At 41.6% G+C, this 23,404-nt stretch overlaps 1 protein-coding gene across 1 annotated transcript; it reads left to right on the top strand.

Moving 5' to 3' along the window:
- The first annotated feature begins 1,276 nt into the window (after positions 1 to 1,276).
- On the top strand, positions 1,277 to 23,322 carry SLC36A3 (solute carrier family 36 member 3). Its single transcript, XM_055551644.1, has 10 exons — positions 1,277 to 1,416; positions 3,444 to 3,534; positions 6,646 to 6,734; positions 9,259 to 9,354; positions 13,801 to 13,885; positions 14,803 to 15,021; positions 16,936 to 17,034; positions 17,369 to 17,535; positions 21,651 to 21,820; positions 23,054 to 23,322. Exons 1-10 carry the CDS (start codon positions 1,277 to 1,279, stop codon positions 23,320 to 23,322), a joined length of 1,425 nt encoding a protein of 474 aa, XP_055407619.1.
- The last annotated feature ends 82 nt before the right edge of the window (positions 23,323 to 23,404 follow it).

Below are 23,404 nucleotides of genomic sequence, written 5' to 3'. Positions count from 1 at the left end.
AATGTTGGGACAATGTGGAGGAAAGGGAAGCCTTGTACACTTGATGGAAATGTAAAACTGTTGCAGGCGCTATGGAAGACAGTGTGGAGGTTCCTCAGAAAACTAAAAAAAAAAGAACTCCCAAATGATTCAGCAGTTCCTATCCTGAGTATATATCCAAAGAAAACAAAACACTAATTTGAAAAGATACATGCACCCCAATATTCACAGCAGCATTATTTACTATTACCAAGATATGGAAGCAACTTAAGTGTACATCAACAGATGAATGGATAAAGAAAATGTGTGTGTGTGTGTATATATATATATACATACATACAATGAATTATTAGTTATAAAAAAGGATAAAAATTTGCAGCAGCATGGATGAACCTGTAGGTTATTATGCTTATAAGGTGCAATGTCAGACAGAGAAAGACAAATACTGTACATTATCACTTATATGTGAAATCTAAAAGATGAAACAAAGGAATGAATATGACAAGCTCTGAGGAAACAAAGATATAGAGAACAAACTAATGGATATCAATGGCGGGAGGAGGAAGGACAAGATAGGGGGAGGGGACTAAGAGGTACAAACCACTATGTAGAAAATAAATAAGCTACAAGGACATATTGTACAGCACTGGGAATATAGCCAATACTTTATAGTAACTTTAGTTAGAGGATAATCTATAGAACTTTTGTATCACTATGTTGTACACCTAAAACTAATGTAATATTGTAAATCAACTATACATCAATTTAAAAACAAAGCTGCTCCATCCGCGCACTGGGAAGGTGATGGGACCCTCTGTAGAGCCACACCTGCATCCTGCAATCGAGCAGCACCTTGTTGGCTGGGCAGCCTCCATTGTGAGGTAGCTCTGATTTCCCCCTTACCAAAGAGAGACAAGTCCTGAGCCTAGCCCCACATCCAGGCACCAGGACCTCCAGTCCAATGGTGTCTTCTTCCTCCCAGCCACACGGTTCACTTTGCCCTAAAGCACTGAGGGCTGAACTGGAAGCAGCTGAAAGTCCAGGCAGGTCCTGTGTGGCCGGGCAGTCGCAAGGGGCACTGAGGACCATCCTGAGATGAGACTCTCATAAGTCCCCAAAGCCAGGCAAGGCCTGTCATCAACATCAGCTTCCCCCTGTCACCAGCGCCAGGACCAGCTCAGGAATTGGGAGCCAGCTTCTCAGGCCTGCAGCCTTGGTTTCTCTGGAGAAAAACCCATGGGAGACTGGTTCAAGGCTGTTACAAGCCTTAACCGTCAGCCATCACCACCCACCCACCATGCTGAAGATCTCATTGCTTGCAAGGGACAACACCAGCAAGCCCAAGTCCTTGGATGACCGGTCCAAGTCACTCTCGGAGAGCAGTAGTAGTATCACTTCAGAGAGGATCCATCCTGCAGAGGAAGCCAATGGATTGTCGTAAGCGGCCCCACTGCCCTTCCCCACCTGAGGTCCGGCACTGCTGCCTCACGGCGCTGGGCCACATTTAACCCCACTGAACAGGACACGCATGGACTAAAGACGAAACCTTTAGAATCTGAAAAGTTATACCCATGTCAAACTTTTTCACAGGTTTTGCAAAAAACAGGTACTCATCTCCTACATGAACTTGTGGATTCCAGAAACAGTTTTCTATACCAGGCTGACTACTCTTTCTTCAGCAGTTTCTATCTCAGGCTGGCTGCTTTCCACTCCTTCGACAACTGCTATTATTCATATCCTCTCTCCCTTCTTCTCTCTCTCTCCACCGCCCCCTCCCTTCCTCATACAAACCCATCCAGAAAATAAAAGTTCACCTCCTAGCCCTATGTCCCTACTTTTACTGCCCTAAACTCAGACACATGGCTCTTTTCCTTAAGGCTTTATTGTCAATTAAACTATTATTTAGTAATCAGATCAGATACTATCCATGGCATGAAGAGATTGTAAATGACAATACCCAGTGTTGGCTAAGGATGTCAGGAAATGCCCACTTTCATGTTGTTTTGGGAAGAATTAAATTGGTAGCTTTCTAGATGGCAATGCTGTGATGTATGTCAAGTCCTAACACATATTTATATAAAACATACAAATATTTGACGTATGCTTTTTTTTAAGTACACACACACACACAACTGGCCTTAGTGGTTGCTTCTGGCTAAGAGAATTGGGAGACTGAGAGGCAGATAGAAGAGACGTTTATGTTCAGTATATAAGGTTTTTTTGGTTCTTCTTTTGTTTGTTTTACCTTTTAAACTTCATACTGTGTTACTTAGGGTTTTTTAAATAACTATAAATAAAAGTCCTTTGATCAATAATACCATTCCAGGAATTTTTCCTAATGAAATAACACAGGTATGCATGATAATTTTATTGAAGCCAGATCTTGACTTCAGATCTGGCTGTGATATTATTGATAGCTCAGACGCAATGAGTGATTATTTAAATAAAGTATGATAACATAAGGGTTTGGAGGGGCCTTCCAGGTGGCGCTAGTGGTAAAGAATATACCTGCCAATACAGGAGACCCAAGAGATGCAGGTTCAATCCTTGGGTCAGGAAGATCCCCTGGAGTAGGGAATGGCAACCCACTCCAGTATTCTTGCCTGGAAAATTACATGGACAGAGAAGCCAGGCAGGTTACAGTTTTTCGGAAGCCCAGAGTTATCCAGGCTTCCCAGGTGACTCAAGTGGTAAAGAATCTGCCTGTTAGTGCAAGAGACACAAGAGATGTTGAGTTCAATTCCTGGGTCAGGAAGATCCCTTGAAGGAGGAAATACCCACTCCAGTATTCTTGCCTGGGAAATCCCATAGAGGAGCCTGACAGGCTACAGTCCAAGGGGTTTTGCAAAGAGTAAGACACAACTGAGCACAGCACAGCAGTAGCAGCAGCAGGAAGTTATCCAGGATGATAGCAATGGTTATTAACTTTTTATTTAGAGCCTAGTGTGTGGTAGGCTTCCCTAGTGGCTCGTATGGTAAAGAATCCACCTGCAATGCAGGAGACCTGGGTTCAGTCCCTGGGTTGGGAAGATCCCCTGGAGAAGGGAATGGCAGCCCACTCCAGTATTCTTGCCTGGGAAATCCCAAGGACAGAGGAGCCCGGCGGGCTGCAGTCCACGGGGTCACAAAGAGTCGAACACAACTGAGCAGCTAAGCAGAGCACAGCACAGTATATGGTATATATTTCTTGAGTCACCTGAACTAGCACCAGCTCTGGATCAAAGGTTGCAGAACAGATCCTGGGAACTATTTGGCAAAACTAATACAATTATGTAAAGTTTAAAAATAAAATAAAATTTAAAAAAAACTAAAAAAAAAAACCAGAGTAAAATGGAGAGTCCATTTCATCTGATTTTGTCCATCTTCCCACCAGAGGGTGCTGGAGAGACTGAAAGAAGCCCGAGCGCTGGGTCACATTTTTTTCCACTAACATACCCTTTTGTTGCCCTGTGCTCCCCCTACAGGATGATGCAAACCTTGATTCACTTACTGAAATGCAACATTGGCACAGGGCTCCTGGGACTTCCTCTGGCCATGAAAAATGCCGGCTTATTGGTAAGATGGACTTGTGGAATGGGAACCACGTCTCCCCATTTAAGGGAAAGGGTTGGCAGGCTCCTACAGCCTTAGCATTGTTTATCAATTGGCAATTTGGGAGCACTCTTTGCAATGGGAAATGAACCTATTGGCATCAATCCTCTGGAGCCAACCTGGAGCTAAATGGAACATACCTAGAGGGGACAGGCCATATTTCCCCCAATTTTATTGAAATATAATTGAAAACCACCTCTATATTAATTTAAGGTATACTGCATATCCTGGAGGAGGGCATGGCAACCCACTACAGTATTCTTGCCTGGGAAATCCCATGGACAGAGGAGCCTGGCTGGCTCTATGGTTGTCCACAGGATCACACAAGAGTCTGACACAACCAAAGTGACTTACCACACACACTGCATATACTGTAAAATGATTACCATAATAAGTTTAGTTAATATCTATCTCCTCATAGGATTATAGAAATAGGTATTGTTTTTGCTTGTGATGAGAACGTTTAGGATCTCCTCTCTTTGCACCTTTCAAATATACCATTAACAGTGTTAACTACTGTTGTCATGTTGTGCATTACGTCCCCGTTACCTATTTATGTCATATTTGGAAGTCTGTTACTTTTGACCACCTTCATCCAGTTCCCCCTCCCCACCATATTCTTAAGGATTCACCATAACTCACATACTAATTCAGAATCTACTTTGCCACAGTTCTCCCAACTTCCTAGGATTATATCCTTGCCATTTCGTTCATTGATGTCAGTAGCCTGGCACCTCCAGGCATTTCAGTGTGTAACTCCTGTTTCCATCCATTTGACTGTGAGAAGGTAATTTTGGAAGATGAGGGTGACCAAGGCTCCACCAATCCCATGCCACCTCCTGTGCCCTCCCTCCTCTGTCCTCTACCTTATGCTGTTCCCATCTCCCTTATTTCTGTCTTTTGAAATCCCCCTCCTCTGTAAAATTTTAAAAATCCTGATTCTTTGTTTCCCTTTCTGAAGTCCTCTGAAATCCCCTTCCTCTGTCTATTAAAATTCCTTCACCTTGTGTTTTTCTAGAACTTATAGCTGTCTAACCTGGAATTCTTACAGCACTTACAAAGATGGAACATGCTTCATTTTTTACATTCCCAGCTTCCTCACTTACCTGAAATCTCTGAGGGCAGGAACTCTCTGATTCATCTTTACACCCTCCTTTACACAGTACCTGCTTGTAGATACTGCCACACTGAAAGTTCCAGTTTGTTCTACAGAGTTGAATAGATAGATGATTTCAATTTAGTTGAAGCAAATTTCCCCCTCTCTCCAAGCCTGTAAATGGCCCTCGTGTCTAAAAAAGTCACATTGAGACCCTGGCTTCTGACATGACTTCCAATCTGTATCAGTTCCAACAGAGATGGGACGTTTCCCCCTTTAGAATTCTCAGGGTTCTAGAACTTTTGAAGAACATTATTAGCACATGGCCTTCAGCCAGGCTCTCTTTGCTGGTGCAGTCTTTGCATTTTAAGACAACTCCTTTATCCTTTGATTTTTGCTTCCTAAGAGTTATTAGGTGATTTCTTTATCCTCCAAGTCCCATCAGAACCTCTAATCATGATTCATTTGAGAAATATATATTGAGCATCTATTATTCTTAAGCTCTGGCAATATAGATGTATGCAAGACCAAAAAACAGTCTTCTGCTATATGGAGGCTACATTCCGGTGAACTCTAGCGGTGCTCTTCATCTCTCATTTGTTTCTTCATGATACTGTTAGCATAGGTCACATCTATAAAGTCACAGGTGTCCAACACAAAGAGGGTGAGAGAGTCCCTCTTTGCTCTCTGCCCTGTGATCACACTTGGGAGATAATGATTAATAATGAGGCCTGCTTGGACTTCCCTGGTGGTCCAGTGGTTAAGACTCTATGCTTCTACACTGTAGGGGGCACAGGTTTGATCCCTGGTCAGGGAACTAAGATCCCACATGCAGCATGGCCAAAATATAATAATAATGAGCCCTACTTTTTAATCTTGTGTCTGGGCCACCAGGGAAGCCCTACTTTATAATTTCATCACATATTTAAAAAATGAAGACCATGTGAGGAGAAGACTTGTTCATTAGCTCAATTCTAGTAATCATTTCTGTGTGTATGTATATCAAATCACGTTGTTCACTTTAAGTACATACAATTTTTAGTTAAAAAAAATAAAATGGAAGGACTTCCCTGGTGGTCCATTGGCTAAGACTCTGCACTCCCAATGCAGGGGCCCAGGTTCAATCCTGTTTGGGAAACTGGATCCCACATGCTGCAACTGAGAGTTTGTATGCCACAACTAGGACCTGGAGCAGCCAAATAAATAAATAAATATAAATACTTTAAAAATATGCAAGAGACACGGGTTCGATCCCTGGGTCAGGAAGATCTCCTGGAGAAGGAAATGGCAACCCATTCTAGTGTTCTTGCCTGGAGAATCCCATGGACAGAGGACCCTGGCAAGATACAGTCCATGAGGTTGCACAGAGTTCAATGCAACTGAGTGACTAATAGACCTTAAGACATTTACTATGTCTAGAACCACTCTTGGTTGTGACAAATTGGGATAGAAAGAGAGGGAATGCTTCTGAAATCCAGTGAGTAGAGGCCAGAGATGTTGCTAAATAGCCCACAATGTACAGGACAGCCCCCTGCAACAGAAACATCAGCTGGCCCAAAATGTCAATAGTGCCTCTTTTGATAACCCCGTACTAGAAGAAGAAAACTAGTCCTTAAGAGGAACCTTGGTATTCAAGCATCTTGGAGGAGGTAAGGACTGGGATATGAAAAGGAATGAGGGTTCTCAAGTGGAACTAAAGGTAGATGAGGAAAGGCATGGCCTGTCTGGGAGGTAATGAGCTCTTTGTTATCAGAAGTATTCTAGCACAGGTTGGACAGCCACTTTGCAGTGATGCTAAGAAGAACATTCAAGCCAGAGCATCTAGGGGTACAAGGACATTCAGGCGGGGGCTGTCATCCTAGGGTTCTCATCCAAAAATCTCTGTTATAAGAGGGACCCCAGCACCTAAGCAGGGAGAGGGCCAGGTGTGGGAGCATCCATTTGTGGTTCACTGTGCCCACCTCTCCATTCCCCTGCAGGTCGGTCCTTTCAGCCTGCTGGCCATCGGGATCCTCACCGTGCATTGCATGGTCATCCTGTTGCATTGTGCTCATCACCTAAGCCAGAGGTGAGAGTTCTGCTTCTCTGTCTCCATCATCTCTCTCACCAAATGGCACCAGGCTCCAACTGAGGGTGTGCTAAGTTTCCCGGGATCACTGACCCGATTCCCAATTAGCTGGCCACTTCTCCAGGCCAGTGCCCCTGCTGCTCTGAGGCGGTGAAGGGAGTGAATAAAATCCTACTGGAAACTCCAAGTTCCAGGCACAGGTCTGCTGCTAACTAGTTGGAGCACTTTGCCAAGCTCCTATGAGCCCAAGTATCCATTCCTAGAAAGATCAGAAGTAATAAGAAATGCAAATTTGCCCTATACACACCCATGTGTATTCGAGATACTTCCTCTTAATCTCTCCACCTCCTATCTCCTGGTCTTCCCCCAGCTCCAGTACACACACCTTGGAAGGGAAATTTATTCCAAGTAAGTCCTTTTGGGGACAATTTAGTAATAGTGAAAAAAAACATAGTTAGCAATGAGATGAATAATTCACAGTGATTTCAATCTCTAATAAAGCATATATACAACACAGTGTTTGTATATTTAAAACTTTAATGTAAAACAAAATTCCAGAAAAAAAGGCAAATGCCGTAGAAGACAAACAATGCTGAGAATTTCATATATATAAACTAGCAACTCACAGTAATTAGCAATGCCTTACAGCCACAGCCTGGAGATTTTCTCTCCGCAGGACTCAGCTGCTCCCAAGGCAGGCAAATCTAAATATGTCCTCCTCATTGTGCAGAAAGGCCTTGTGAGTCAAAGCAGAGATGTTAAATGAAGCTCCTCATAAAGTCAAATTATCATAACCCAAGTTGGTGCGTTTGGAGTATGTATCAGTCACACCTAACTTGTGTAGTACTTTCCAGCTCATGAAACACTGTTAAGAGCATTTACACATTTAGCAATTAAATTTATTGCACAATTACATTGTTCCAGGTACATAGCAAGAGTTTTGCAAGCCTTCTTTTATTTATTCCTTACAGTAAAATTTTATGGTAGGCACCATTATTCCCATTTTACACATGAGTAAACTGAGGCTTGGGAGAGTTAAATGCCTTGCTGAATGTCACACAGCTAGGAAGTGGCAAAGCTGGTATTCCAAGACCTGTCTGACTCTACCCCTTAACTTATCTGCAAATCTTTTTCTTCCCTCAAGCCTCCTGGGACCATTTTACCATCATACAGCCTTTTAATATATGTCATTTATTATAGCCTTTCCCTGACTTTTGTTTTTGTTGATTTGTTTTTTTCTTTTCTTTTTCTAATATAGGGTTACAGACTCATGGTAGTTTTTAGATATATTATGGAGGACTTCTACAGTTTTGGGGGGTTTTTGTTTTTAGCCAACATTTAAAAACCTGGAGATTTCACATTAAAAAAAAAAAAATCTACACCTTCTTGCCAGTTAGACATTCTGCTACCTCTGTGACTTCATTCCTGCATCATTCAGCTAGAGCCACATCCTGATCAACCCCTTTTGGAACAGGACATGTACTAGAGCCTTGACCTCTGTCTCCACGATTCCCTGTTTTGTCTTACACCCAGTCATTCTCACCACAATACTGATAGCTTTCTGGTCCCCATTGCTTTTGAATCTGCAATCTTCAGACTAATATACTTGCCAGTCCTATGCAATGTAACCTCATCTGTATTTCAAATGCCAGGCACATTGAATAATAATAAAAACAGAAGCATCGTGCCATATTCCCAGTGCATCACCATATCCATCTCTCACTGTCTTCTCCCCAAAACCCAGTGAAGAAAAAAAACTGAAGCCCCAAAGTATAAAAAGACTTGCTCAAGGTCTCCTGGCCATCTGAGGGGGACGTGTTGATACTTAAACTCTGGTTTCCTGACAAGTCTGGGTCTCTTTCTCTCTCCAAGTTACTCCCCTCAGTCATGCAATTAACTCCAGGGACGTAGGCAACTTGTTTCCACTTGCTTGTCAGCAGTGCTCCAGAGGGCCTCCGCCTTCCTTTGGAAAGGCCACCTGGAGAAGGAGAGATGGGGGAAGAGGGATGGGCTAGAACTGGGGTGTCACATCTGACAGGGGTGCTGGGCAGGAGGCTAAAAGATCACCTTTGCATGGGATCTGGTCCAGGGAAAGCATCTTAAATGTTCAGCACCCTCAGAAGTGAAGAAGTGAATGTCAGTTCAGAAAAGGTAGAACCACTCTCTTGGCCATACTTACACCTCATTCCCCTCTCTCCCCTCCCCCTGACTAGGTCTGCACACCTCACAGCTTCCACATCCTCACTGTCCTTGTTTGCTGACCTAATCAATTCCAAGCTACTGTCCACCTAAATAATAATACTATCCACTTAAAAATTAGTGTTAATAAAGACAACTACAAAAAATAAGAGGCAGAATTCTAAAACTTTTAAAAGTGTACCATTATAAAATAACTCAATGATACCATTGCTAGAAAATTACCAAAATGTTCCATGTTAATACATGAACATATAGTAATTACTCCCTTTGGGAATAAATTGTACTTAAAAAAAATTAAGGTATGCATTGTTTGTCCGTTCTTCAGGCTGCAGAAGACTTTTGTGAACTATGGAGAAGCCATGATGTACAGTCTCGAAACCTGCCCAAATGCCTGGCTGAGGACACACTCAGTGTGGGGAAGGTAGTCGTCATAGACATCACAAATGAGTGAATGAATGAAAGTCGCTCAGTCGTTTCCGACTCTTTGCAACCCCATGGACTGTACAGTCCATGGAATTCTCCAGGCCAGAATACTAGCATGGGTAACCTTTCTCTCCTCCAGGGGATCTTCCCAACCCAGGGATCGAACCCAGGTCTCTGGCATTGCAGGCGGATTCTTTACCAGCTGAGCCACAAGGGAAGCCCAGATATCACAGGAGTAATAGTAATAATAACAACAACAGCAATAAAAATGCTCACCTGTTCTTCCTTTACTGCTAGTACATTGCATGGGCATGCTCAGTTGTGTCCAGCTTCTTTTTGACCCCATGGACTGTAGCCCACCAGGCTCCTCTGTCTATGGGATTTCCCCAGCAAGAATACTGGAATGTGTTGCCATTCCCTTCTCCAGGGGATCTTCCTAACCCAGGGATTAAACCTGGGTTTTCGTCTTTTTTGTCTCCTGCATTGTCGGGTGGAGTCTTTACCACCGCACCACCTGAGTAACAAAAGTTTTAAATGAATATGTTTTTATTGAAAGCTATTGACCAATATAAAGAATCTCCTCTGATAGCTTCATCCCCCATCCCACTCTTCATTCAAGAAGTAATCTCCAGGACTTCCCTGGAGGTTCAGTGGCTAGGATTCTGCGCTCTCACTGCCAAGGGCCCAGGTTCAATCCCTGGTCAGGGAAGTAAGATCCCACAAGCTGTGCAGTGTGGCCCAAAATAAATAAATAAAATGAAGTCACTGATATATAGTTAGTAAATATTCCTCTAGACTTTCTCTCTGCATGAACAGGATATATCTGTGCAAGTGGAAATATATGTTTTGTATTTTCTTGTATATTAATTGGAGTATTTATTGGAAATTTGCTCTTTCATCTAACATTATGTCTCTAATTTCTTTCCATATTGGGACATACAAATTGACTTCATTGTTTTGTAAGTCTCACAATGTTCCCCATCCATATAGATGGATCCTGTGGTTTTATTTAATCGTCCTCCTAATAGTGAACATTACAATTTAGCTTGTTCACTGATTGGATAAAAACTCTATGGTATACAAAATGCTTTCCTGTATCTGATCGCCTCTGATCATTTCCATGACCTTGTGAGGTAGGTGGTGCATCTTTATTGGGAAGAAATACAGTGACCAAGGCTCACAGAGATAGAATAACATGTCTAGGATCAAAGACACAGATAGTGGAGAAGCAGAGCTTCAAGCAAGCACCTAACATGTTAGCCTTTCCCAACAGAGCCCTCAAGGAGTTGTCAGTCCCTCACCTGCCAAGATCCCTCCTGCAACTCCTCTCTCGAGAATGTCAGGAATCACTCTGATTGTCAGACGGGAGAGGCACGAGGCAGTAATAACAGAGATCTCACAACTGTCCATCCTTTCTCACCAAGTTATCAGCTTCTGATGACACCCTGAATAAAACTTTCAGGCAAGAAGGCTCCTTAAAGATCAGTATATCTATATCTATTCAAATGGAAGAAAATTAAGACCAGATAGAGTCATAAGTTTGGTTTAAGTTACCCAGGAGTCTAATGGCAGAGCACAGACTGAAATCTAGAACATTCAGCTCTCGCCCACTACACTACGCCGTTTCTCTGGGGCAATGAGAAAGAAGGCCAGTAACTGAGAAAGAATTAGGAAACTATTTTATTTAAACCAATAATTTGTCATCTTTAGTGTGTTAAGAGATACCTGGGGAGTTTGATTAAAAATTATCTATTCCATGTAAGCAACTACCCTCATTGTGAAAGGTCATTGGAAAATGATAAAGGAAGAACACACAGGCATCACCTGACCCCTTCTAGTCATCTCATGTTTGGACACTGGACAACCAGACACAATGTGTCTTATAATAGGATTCAACAGGGAGTACAGAGAGCCACCTCTGAAATACCCTTGCCCGAAACAGAAAGGAAGAACCTCAATCTTATCAAGCCACTAGATCTAATATCAGCTTATAGGAAATACAGGGGATAGAAGAACAAGATAAATGACATTATGAATTCATCCACTGAATATAGAAAGTTAAACATACTACAAGGAAATTTTCTGGCATCTTCAACACCAATCAAAAAAATTAAAATTCCAAGAGAAAAAAATAAACAAGGCAAGGGGAATATACCAGATTAAAAAACTTGAGACATAATAACACAATGCAATGTAGAGACTTGTTTAGAAACCAACTCTGAAATATTTTTGAAAAAAATTGGAAAAATTTGACTATGGTGGAATATTAAATGATATAAGAAATTATTGTGGGACTTCACTGGTGGTCCAGTAGCTTAGGCTCCACGCTCCCCATTCAGAGGATCCAGGTTCCATCCCTGGTCAGTTCGATCCCTAGATCAGATGTGGGATCTAGTTCCCACATGCCACAACTAAGATCGAAGATCCCTCATGCTGCAGCTAAGACCAGGTGCAGCCAAATAAATGAGTAAATATTTTTAAAAAGAAAGAAATTATTGTTAATTTTGTAAGGGGTGATTAAGGGCATGATGGTTATATTTTATTTAAATTCTTGTCCATTAGAACCACGTACTGAATTATTTACAGGTGGAATACTTCAAATACTTTAATTTGCTATATTCCCCTCACCTTGCTTATTTTTTTCCCTTAACTTCAAATACTCCAACAGAAGAAGCTTGTGTGCAGTGGGGGTGAAGGAATAGATGGAAGAAGATTGCCTAAAAGTTAATTGTTGAGGCTGGGATGAGCTCATGAGGAGTCATTGAATGATTATCATTGCTTTCTTGTATGCTTGAAAATCTTCATTATAAAGAGAAAAAAAAAATCTCCCTTCTGAAGTCTCACATGACACTGCCAAGCTTCTGACTCAACAGGCTGATATGAGAGCCAGGAATCACCAACCTCAGATGATTCTGATGCATTGGTTACTACAACCCAGTCTTGGAAAACATGGATCTAAACATTAGAACCTAAGTAGAGGAACATACTTTTGATCTTTTGAAAAAAATAAATGGTGGGATAGAGGGGTTGGTGGGAGGGAGGCTTAAGAGGGAGGAGATATGTGTATACTTTACAGTTGATCCATGATGTTACACATCAGAAACCAACACAACATTGTTAAGCAATTATCCTCCAATTAAAAAGTTTTTTAAATGTAGAACTCTCAAAATGTTCTCACAAAAAAGTAAATAAATACATCTCCAAATTCAGGACAATTTAAGAATCCAGAAGAATAATGACAATGGCAGAATATAATAAATAAAGAATAATTAATGTGAATTTATTGTGATAAAAAAGAGGAAGAGAATGCATTTTTCTTAGTTGCTAGCTAATAAACTTAGATAAAATGACAGAACACCTTGCAACCAACCAATGAAATAACTGATGCAACAAAGATTATCAATGAATGTTAAAACCTTTGGCTTGAGGAAGACAGGCTCTTCATGCCATCTCATAGTTTTACCTACAGGTTGCAAAGCAGGAAATGTGTACTTATAATGGAGAGGCCTAGAATTCACATCACAGTAGAACCACAGGACATCCTGTGCCTCCCAGTATGATGAAATATAAGTACAAAGTGTCACCTGTGTGGTAGGCTTGCTTTTCTGAATCACGAGGAAACAGTCACGTAAGTCCACACGGTGGGACATTCTACGAGACAGATGGCCTAGACTCTTCCCCAAAAGCCAATGTCACGGGAAACAAAAAGCGTAGATATGTATAGGGCTGCTCTACCTGAAAAGAAAGACTAGAGAAACATAGGCAAATGCAACATATGAAATGTAATTAGATCCTGAATCCAAAAAAGTTTAAAAACAGCTATAAAAGATACTTTGGAGAGAATCGGGTTATTTAAAATATTTGGGAATTCCCTGGCAGTCTGGTGGTTAGGATTCAGAGCTTTCACTCCTGAGGACCCAGGTTCAGTCCCTAGTCAGGGAACTAAGATCCCACAAGCCCAGCAGCACAGCAAAAAAAAAAAAAAAGAAGTAAAAATAAATAATAATAAAGTAAAACATAGACTATATATTTGAGGATATTGAAGTTGGATATCATAGTACTAAAGAAGGTATTACAGTTTTTATTGACATGTTATAACATCTGCAGTTAATTTTAAAGTAGTTCTGAAAAAATGCACACACACACGTGTGTGTGTGTGTGTGTGTGTGTGTGTGTGTGTGTGTATGGATGAACACATTCTTCCATCTATACATAATGCAGTTAGACCTAAAAGTTAACAATCAGTAAGTCTAGTGAAAGGATATATGATGTTAATTATACTAGTCTTTCAACTTCTACTGTGGACTTGAAATTTAAACTTGAAAGTTAAAAAATGGGGAAATAGTAAAAATAATAACAAAAGAAATAATTGTCTCAAAAATAAAAATAAATGCATTAAAAATAATTCATATCTCCTCTGTCTGCCTCTTCTTTTCTTTCTCAGGTACACTGTCAGCTTCTTATTAATCATCACCCAACTGGGCTTCTGCAGTGTTTATTTTATGTTTATGGCAGACAATTTACAACAGGTAAAGAGGTCTCTTCTGGGCAGAGTGGGGGAAAGCAGACCTCTTGCTGCTAGGGTTGCATTAGCAAAAGTAAAGCTTTTGGATCATGGTAGGAGAGGCTTTATTTCTACTCCCTAATCAGGCTTTGGTTGGGAGTTCTTTCTGTCCTGGAAATCACTCTTTAAACAGATCATAGGGAAGCCAAAGCAACATCTGAGGAATGCAGCCAGGATGGCTTACAGTCATGTACAATCAGAAATAATTGAGAATTTTTAGCCTGGAAGTGTTGATGAGATTTTCTTTACGTATCTCAAGGTTGTCATGTAGAAGATAACTAAAGCAAACAAGTTGCAATCTTGCCCTCATTGCATTCCTAACAGGCATTACAAGTCAATCATAGCATTCTTTCTTGGCTTCATGAAATAGAAGTAGTATACTTGTTTTTGTGCATTCAAATAGTCAAAACTATGACAAGCGTTATGGATAGAATATTCAAGCAGACAGATTTTGCTCAAATTCTAGCTTTCTAACTTTTAGCACTATCTAAAGTTGAAGAAGATACTCCTGTGTAATCATTTCCTGTTCTCTGGATATATGAAAGAGAACTATTTGGTACATAAGAAGAGGTTGGGCTAGATGACAGAATGATGTTTTAGCCTTGAGATTTGATGATTCTAAGGGTTCCCGGTTGTCACAATCATGGGTACTACAGTTTAGGATTACCAAATGTGACAAATAAAAGTATAGGAAACCCAATTAAGTTGAAATTTCAGATAAGCAGCAATTTGTTTTTACTACAAGTGTATCTTTGTATAATATTTGGGACATACTTTTACTAAAAAGTTATCTGTTAATTATCTGAAATTGAAACTTAACTGGGTTTCCTTTGTTAATGTAGCAACTATAATTATACTGCCTTTCATTGTGCTTCACATCAGATGGTGGAAGAAGTCCACGTGACCTCCAAAACCTGCGAACCCAGGAAGATCCTGGTGCTGACCCCCAACGTGGACATTCGGTTCTACATGCTGATGATCCTTCCCTTCCTGATCCTGCTGGTGTTTATCCAGAACCTCAGGGTGCTGTCCATCTTCTCCACGCTGGCCAACATCACCACCCTGGGCAGCATGGCTCTGATCTTTCAGTATATCATGCAGGTCTGTGCCCAAAACCACTGCAGAAGGGTCAAGGTCCAGGGCTTCTGAGACACTGTCATTATGGGCAGATGAAAGCGAGAAAGGTGACCTGCTCAAGTGATGTCTGTGAACTCTTCTGCCCCACAGGCTATAAAAGCTACTCATCATCATCATTGTCATCGTCACATTAGATAGCAATGGGTCTTTCAACAAATAGTTATTGATACCTTCTGTGATCCACTCCAGTACTATTGCCTGGAAAATCCCATGGACAGAGGAGCCTGGTAGGCTGCAGTCCATGGGGTCGCAAAGAGTCGGACACTACTGAGTGACTTTACTTTCACTTTCTGTGATCCAAGCAATGTACAGGGGACAAGAGATTCAGTGATAAGTAAAACTGACAAGCTGTCTGCTCTCATGGAGGCTACAATCACTTGGGGAGATAAACCTCAGCCAAGTAACCAATGAAAATTGTAATAGTGATAGGTTGACCAGAGATATATGGATGATAAAGGAATTCAATTTACTTTGTGCCAATTTCTTTATGTTGATTAATTCACTAAATCTTCACAATGATGTTGTTATGGAAGTAGTGCTACTTTATCCCCAGTTCACAGACAAGGAAACTGATAAACAGTAGATGTTCCCCTAAATACAGTCATTTTGCCTCATGCTTTGCTATCATTATAGGCCCTGAAATTCCCTATTGCAGTTTCATTTCTTTGAAAGTCTCTGGGGTTGTATTAGTTTTCTGCTGCTGCTGTGACAAATGATCACAAATCTAGTAACTTTACACAGAATTATCTCAGAACTCTTGAGGTCTCACTGGGCACGGCTGCATTTCTTTCTGGAAGCTTGTGGGGAGAATCTGTTTCTTTGCCTTCTCCAGCTTCTAGAAGCCGCCCTCAGGCCTTGGCTCACGGCCCACTTCCCTCTTCAAAACCAGCAGCGTCAGGCCGTGTCTTTCTCACGCTGCCATCTCTCTGGTTCTCTCTCCTGGTTCCCTCTTCCACTTTAAAAGACCCTTGTGATTACACCAAACCCACCCAGATAATCCAGGGTAATCTCCTACTAAATTTAGTTGATTAGCTACCTTAATTCAGTCTAGAAACTTAATTCTCCCATGCCAAGTAATGTAACATACTCAAAGTTCCAGGGATTATGATGTGGACATTATTCTGCCCACAGGAATCTTATTAAAATAATCATTCCTTCTAGATCAGTGGTAGCTGCTGTGCCAATACTTCACAGCTCTGAGAGAAGTGATGGGAAAGAGGTATTAGAGAACGGAAAACACAAGACCTGAATTCATATCTGGACTGTGCCACTGACGGGTAGAGTGGCCTTGGGCAATTCCTTCTCCTCCCTGGGTTCCTTTTTCCATGTAAAGATGTGGTAAATCAAAATTAAACATATATAATGTATTCCTTGGAAAGGAATAAAATTCTGATCCATGTTACAACATGGATGAAACTTGAGGGCACTATGCTTAGTGAAATAAGTCAGTCACAAAAAGAGAAGTATTATATGAGTTCACTTATATGAGGTACCTAGAACAATCACATTTATAGAGACAGAAAGTCAAATAGGCGTTTCCAGGGGGACTGGGTAATAGGGAGTTATTATTTAATGGGTGCACAGTTTCAGCTGGGAATGATAATAATGTTCTGGAGATGAAATTGGTGATGATTGTACAACAATGTGAATGTTCTTAATGCCACTGAATTGTACACTCAAGATGTTTAAAATGGTAAATCGTATGCTATGTGTAAAAGAAGTAACTTTTTTAAAAGTTGAGAAGGCTGACTCAGCTTTAGATGTCTCATGGGTGCTTCTAATACTGTCCCTGCTGACGTCAGGCAAGCCTAACTCTCTACCAGATTTGGGGTGACTTCTATGCCTTGGAAAAACCAATGCCCTTCTTCTTCCTTTTAGGAGATTCCAGATCCCAGGAACCTACCCTTGATGGCAAGCTGGAAGACCTTCTTATTGTTCTTCGGTACAGCCATCTTCACATTTGAAGGTGTCGGCATGGTAAGATGGGTGTGGAATTTGAGAGTCCTCAGTTCTCTCTATGGAAGCCAGTCTTTGTTCCAGGTGTCTAAATAGTAGTACTTATGAAAAGTGCAGAATATGATCTCGTGGGAGAAGGGAAAGTCAGTCTCCATTTGCAGGATGCCGCCTGCTCTGTACACCACACCAAACCTTGAAGATGGGGCACTCTTGGCTATAGAAAATGTGGGAGGAGACAAAAGGGCATGTGGACCCTTCCTGACTCTGGGCCACCTGGAGAAGGATGTCCAACCTTGAGAGGAAACCTGCTTTCTCTCCTTCTACCTTTTCTTTCTTAACCTCCTTTCACCTCCAGGTTCTACCTCTCAAAAACCAGATGAAGCATCCACAGCAGTTTTCCTTTGTTCTGTACTGGGGGATGTCCCTTGTCATCGTCCTCTACATCTGCCTGGGGACACTGGGCTACATGAAGTTTGGGTCGAACACCCAGGCCAGCATCACCCTCAACTTGCCCAATTGCTGGTATGTCCCTGCCCATCTGGGACTGGGGGGAAGAGGAGGGGAGTCACAGAGTCTGAGTCTCAGCAGCAGAATGGGGCATCCTTGATTCATGATCAACAACAAAATATTGACTGCTAGTATCTGTGTTATAATAACAAGTACATTTAATAATCCAGGCATTGTGTATCATCTCATTTAATTCTCTCAACAGCCCTATGGGTTAGCATTATTATTATCAACTCCATTGAATTAGATCAGGAAGTTGATATGTGAAAAGGCTGTAAGTAACTTTCCCATTTCATGTTGTTCATGAAAAGTTGAAACTGAATTCTGTCTGACTCTGTGGTTCAAAGGCTTTCAAACAGGAACGATCTGGGAGAGCTTAGGGAACAGAAACAGCAACAACAAAAAGTATAACTCTGAAGTAGTGATTGAGAGTCCTGCGTGTGGACAACTACTCAGGTCCCCAGTTCCAGAAATGGGCCTAGACTGCCATTGCTGTACCCCACCTGGAAATTTGACTGAAGTTCTTGCATTAATCATTCATTCATTTACTCATTCATTCATTCATCCAGGAAACATTTGGGGCACTGCCATATAGCGTTCATCAAGTATTAGCCATTGCCTTTATTCTGGCAGTAGTACGTGCAGAATGACTAAGCTGCCAGTAGAACCAAGAGCACAGATTCTACATCTGAGCAATGGGATTTGATCCTGGTTCTCATGTGACCTTGGACAAGCTACCTAATCTTGCAGACCTCATTTCCACCCTCGGTAAAATAAGGATATTACTCTTGCCTATTTGTATCAGTCACGATTGGTTATGCTCTGGTAATAAACAAAATAAGCCACTCCTGAATCTCAGTGGCTGAACACACACAAATGTTTAATTGTATGCTCATGCTACATGTCCATTATGGGATGGCTGGGGCTCAGCTCTGCACCATCCCAACTTCCAAGACCCAAACTGATCAGCCAGCCACCCCTGAAACTTCGTTAGCTGCCATGGCAAAGAGCACATTGAATCACACCCTTCACCATGAAGGCCCTAAAATTTCTCTAGGAAGTAACCTGTCTCTTCTGTTCACACTTAATCAATCAAAGCAAGTGACCATGCCTCACTGCAGAGGACACGGAAGTGAAATTCTGCCACATGTCTGGAAGACTCAGAGGTGTTTGGTGAGCAGCTGAGCAGCACAAATGACTGCCACACTGTCTCTTAGGGAGTGACTGTGAGGGCAAATTGGCTTCAAATACATAAAACGCTTAGACAAGTGTCTGGTATGCAGTAAGTGCTCACCGAGTATTAGCTATTATCATTGTTAGTCTCCCCCACAGCCTTGGTCTTTTGGAAGTCAGTAGAACACAGGAGGTGGGGGGGTCGGGGCGGGTGGGAGGCGGGGGAGGGTGGGGGGGGTCGGGGAGGAGGGTGTTCATTTCCCATGAAGCCACAGCTATAACGTGAGAAAAATATCACCAGTCCTACCCATTTCACTGTGTTGTAATGACCGGATGAGATAATTCATGTGGAATTTCCTTGAAATTGTGACTTATTTTATACCAGTAAGATATCAACTTAATATGCTGTTCTTATTCTGGGGAATTCGGGTTGCCACTACCTTGGGCAGGGCACTTTCCTTCTGGGATATCAGCTGGAAAAAATGGGCATCAGGTGCCATAAGGACCTCACACCTTCTCTGAGCCTGGCTGGTGATGAAATTCTCCAGCCTTAAAGAAGGAATAAGCAAAAGACCAAGAAGAAATGGATGTGAACAATAGTTCGCAGGCAAATTAAAACAAAAATAACAATTTATATATTTGAAAAATTGCTCTGTCTCACTCCTAATAATAGAAATGTCAGTTTTACAAAACACAATGGCACAAACCAACATGTGTTCACACACTGTGTTTTTCCAAGGATGGAGCACTCCACTGTACTCGGACAACAAATGAGCAGTATGTCAAGAGCTATCAAAATTTTATTTTTTATTTCTTTTTATTGAGGTATAGTTGATGTACAATGTTGCATAAGTTTCCAGTGTATAACATAGTGAGTCACAATTTTTATTAATAAATGTTATGTTCCATTTATAGTTATTATATAATATTGGCTATATTCCCTGTGTTGTACCATATATTCTGTAGCTCACTTATTTTATACACAGTAGTTTGTACCTGTTAGTTCCCTGCAACTATCTTGCCCTTCCCTCCACCCCTCTCCTCACTGGTAACCACTAGTTGGTTCTCTGTATCTGTGAATGTGCTTCTTTTTTGTTATATTCACTAGTTATTTTTTTTATTCCACATATAAGTGATGCTATACAGTATTTGTCTTTGTCTAACTTACTTCACTTTAGCGTAATACCCTCCAAGTCCGTCCACACTGTTGCAAATGGCAAAATTTCATTCTTCTTTATGGCTGAGTAGCATTTCATTATGGGCTTCCCTGGTAGCTCAGCTGGTAAAGAATCCGCCTTCAATGCAGGAGGCCCTGGATGGATTCCTGGGTCAGAAGATCCCCTGGAGAACAGATAGGATACCCACTCCAGTATTGTTGGGCTTCACTGGTGGCTCAGATCCACCTGCAGTGCAAGAGACCTGGATTCAATCCTTGGTTTGGGAAGATCCACTGTAGGAGAGCATGGCAACCCACTCCAGTATTCTTGTCTGGAGAATCCCATGTACAGAGGTGCCTGACAGGCTACAGTTCATGGGGTCACAAAGAGTCAGACACGACTGAGCAGCTAAGCACAGCACAGCATTCCATTATATACATAAACCATGTCTTCTTTATCTTTTCATTTGGTGCTTCCATATCTTGGCAATTGTAAATAATGCTGTGATGAACATAGGGGTTTCCCTTGTGGCTCAGCTGGTAAAGAATCTTCCAGCAATGCAAGAGACCTGGGTTTGATCCCTGGTTTGGGAAGGGAAAGGCTACCCACCGCAGTATTCTGGCCTGTATAGTCCATGGGGTTGCAAAGAGTTGGACACAACTGAGCAACTTTCACACAAACATGGGAGTGCATGTATCTTTTTGAATCAGAGTTTTAATTTTTTTCAGTTACATACCCAGGACTGGAATTACTGAGTGATATGGTAGTTCTGTTTTTAGTTTTTTAAGGAACCGGTATACTGTTTTCCACAGTAGCTGCACTAATTTACAACAGTGTGTGAGGGTTCCCTTTAATGAGAGTTATCAAAATGTGAAATCACATATAATTTTACTCAGCATTTTTACATCTGGGGTTGTATAGTATATGTGCATAGGTATATGTACAAGCATATTCTCTGCTGCATTGTTTACTGACAGAAGACTAGGAATAATCTAAATGTCTATTAATTGGGGAGCAGTTAAAGATTATAAAAATAGATAACTAGCAAGAACTTGCTTTATAGCACAGGGAACGTAATTCAGTACTCTGTAATGGCCTATATGGGAAAAGAATCTTAAAAAAAAGAGGGGATATGTGTGTGTGTATATATATATATATATCTGATCCACTTTGCTATATACCTGAAACTAAAACAACATTGTAAATCAACTACACTCCAATAAAAATATCTTTAAAATTAAACAAATCATAGTATATCCATGCAATTGGAATATCAGCAGCTATTAAATAGAAGAGCCAGATCTATGTGTACTGATGGGGAACAATATCTAAGAAATATTTAATGAACAAAAACAAATCAGTGGTACGTAAAGGGTGCTTCTGTATGTGTACCTACTTTCTGTATAAGTTTGTGTCTACAGTATTTCTGGAGGGCCGTCAAGAAAACTTAGAGGAGTTGCTTGTGGAAGGAGGAACTGGAGACTGGGAATCAAAGGTGGGAGGGAATATAATCTTTGTACTGTGAACTTTACTCTATGCAGATATACCTTTAAAAAAAAGAAGAAGAAGAAGAAGAAAGAAGGCACAGATTCCTAAGCTACAAGCCTATTAAATGAGAATCTCCATGAATGTGCACTTTTAATAAACTTCCCAAGTGGCTCTAATGACGTCAGGCTGAGTCAGTGGAAGTTAGGTAGTGATATAACTTAACAATCCCAGCTTCCAAGCAGTGAGCAAATTCTGCATGGCCCTGCCCTGGAGCCACATCAATTTTCATGTGCTGTCCCTCTCTCTCTACAGGTTGTACCAGTCAGTCAAGCTGATGTACTCCATCGGCATCTTCTTCACCTATGCCCTCCAGTTCCACGTCCCAGCTGAGATCATCATCCCCGTCATCATCTCCCAGGTGTCAGAGAGCTGGGCGCTGTTTGCAGACCTGTCTGTCCGCACAGCCTTGGTCTGTCTGACCTGTGAGTAGGACGAAAGGGCTCTCTTTGCCCAGTGCTGTGGCTTGCAGCCACACTGACAGCTACCCCACTATCGCTGGCTCGGCCACCAGCCAAGCAACATATTTTACCTCCCTGAGCCTCAAGTTTCCAGCTGAAAAATGGGTTAACAAAACTGTCACAGAGTAAATGTTACAGTAATCTCTACTATCTACACGTAGAATACATTGGCTGGTTTGTGGGAGAAAGAAGTGTCATTTATTCATTCCTATATGCCTCCTATATGTCAGGCACAACACTGAGATTATGTAATACTCAGGACAGCCTAACTATGTAATATTATCAGCTGAAGGAACTGTGACCCAGGAAATGAAGTAACATGCTCACATCATATAGCTGCTAAGTGACACAGTTGAGATTTGGATGCAGGTTGAGTGGCGCCAAAGTCTGGGTTTTCCACTGTGCCATATTCCTTCCTATCAAAAATTAATGTGAAGTCCTCTTAAGGCGGTGCTTAACTATAGGAAGAACCTCAAAGGGCTGCTTTGTTAAATTCTTGGAAGTCATTTTCTCCTCCCTTCCCCCATCCCTCCCTTTCTTCCTTCTGTTCATTCATTTCCTAGTTCATTTGATATCAGGTGCCATTGTAGATGTTTGGGAAACATTGTGAATAGGGCTGGGAAATGCTTTCTCTAAGAAAATTTAAAATGCTGGCCTGTGAGGAATGAAGGAAAGAACTAGGGAGGTTTTGCCTGGAGAAACAAAGGCTTGGGTTAATTCTGTATCTGTATCTCAAACAACTGTAGGATTGTTGTGCAAGAGAGAGAGTAAATTTCATCTTAAAGTCTCCAGGACTCTTTTACAGTTGAGGGAATCCCGTCTCATTGGATTCTCGTCTCAGCTGTATGTGACCTTGGGCATGACCCATTCCCTCTAGAGTTCTAGACTTCCCCAACTCTGCAATGAGAAGATCATTACAGATGGGTGATAGAGAATCCTTATCAATAAATATTATATGTGGAAAAACTCAATAGATAAAGCATGAAAGGAGAGCATGTAAATTGGTGTTAAAACAAATGTGGAAGTCCAGAGCCACAGTGCTTGATCGCTGCTCAAGTTCACAATGAGCTGCTTTCCCACCTCTCCAGATGGTGTCTCAGGCGTCTGGGAATTATAAGGCTCCAAACAAATGGTTTGTTTCTGGGCTCCCTTCCTGAAGGAACATTCCATGATTCTAAACCTCTTCTCCCCCCACAGGTGTCTCAGCCATCCTCATCCCCCGCCTGGACCTGGTCATCTCCCTGGTGGGCTCCGTGAGCAGCAGTGCCCTGGCCCTCATCATCCCTCCCTTCCTGGAGCTCATCACCTTTTACCCTGAAGACATGAACTGTATTACCATTGTGAAGGACATCATGATCAGCATCCTGGGCCTTTTGGGGTGTGTATTTGGAACATACCAAGCCCTCTATGAATTGACCCAACCCATCAACCATTCGGTAGCCAACTCCACAGGTGTCTATGCATAATTATCTATTTTTATTCTGATAGTTCTCCCATATTCCCATTCCCAGTTTGACTTCTTTTGTGGATGTTATATACATTCATCAA

Source organism: Bubalus kerabau, chromosome 1, assembly GCF_029407905.1.
Source record: "Bubalus kerabau isolate K-KA32 ecotype Philippines breed swamp buffalo chromosome 1, PCC_UOA_SB_1v2, whole genome shotgun sequence".
Classification (NCBI taxonomy): domain Eukaryota; kingdom Metazoa; phylum Chordata; class Mammalia; order Artiodactyla; family Bovidae; genus Bubalus; species Bubalus kerabau.
The sequence above is the reverse complement of the archived record's forward strand: the minus strand, read 5'-3'. Positions and strand labels throughout refer to the sequence as shown.

Bases quoted from the DNA above. Each gene is read 5' to 3' on its own strand.
- SLC36A3 (XM_055551644.1), top strand. From the start codon at position 1,277: ATGCTGAAGATCTCATTGCTTGCAAGGGACAACACCAGCAAGCCCAAG. The intron at 17,035-17,368 runs GTAAGATGGGTG...TTTCACCTCCAG, and splicing joins CATTTGAAGGTGTCGGCATG to GTTCTACCTCTCAAAAACCA. The intron at 21,821-23,053 runs GTGAGTAGGACG...CTCCCCCCACAG, and splicing joins AGCCTTGGTCTGTCTGACCT to GTGTCTCAGCCATCCTCATC.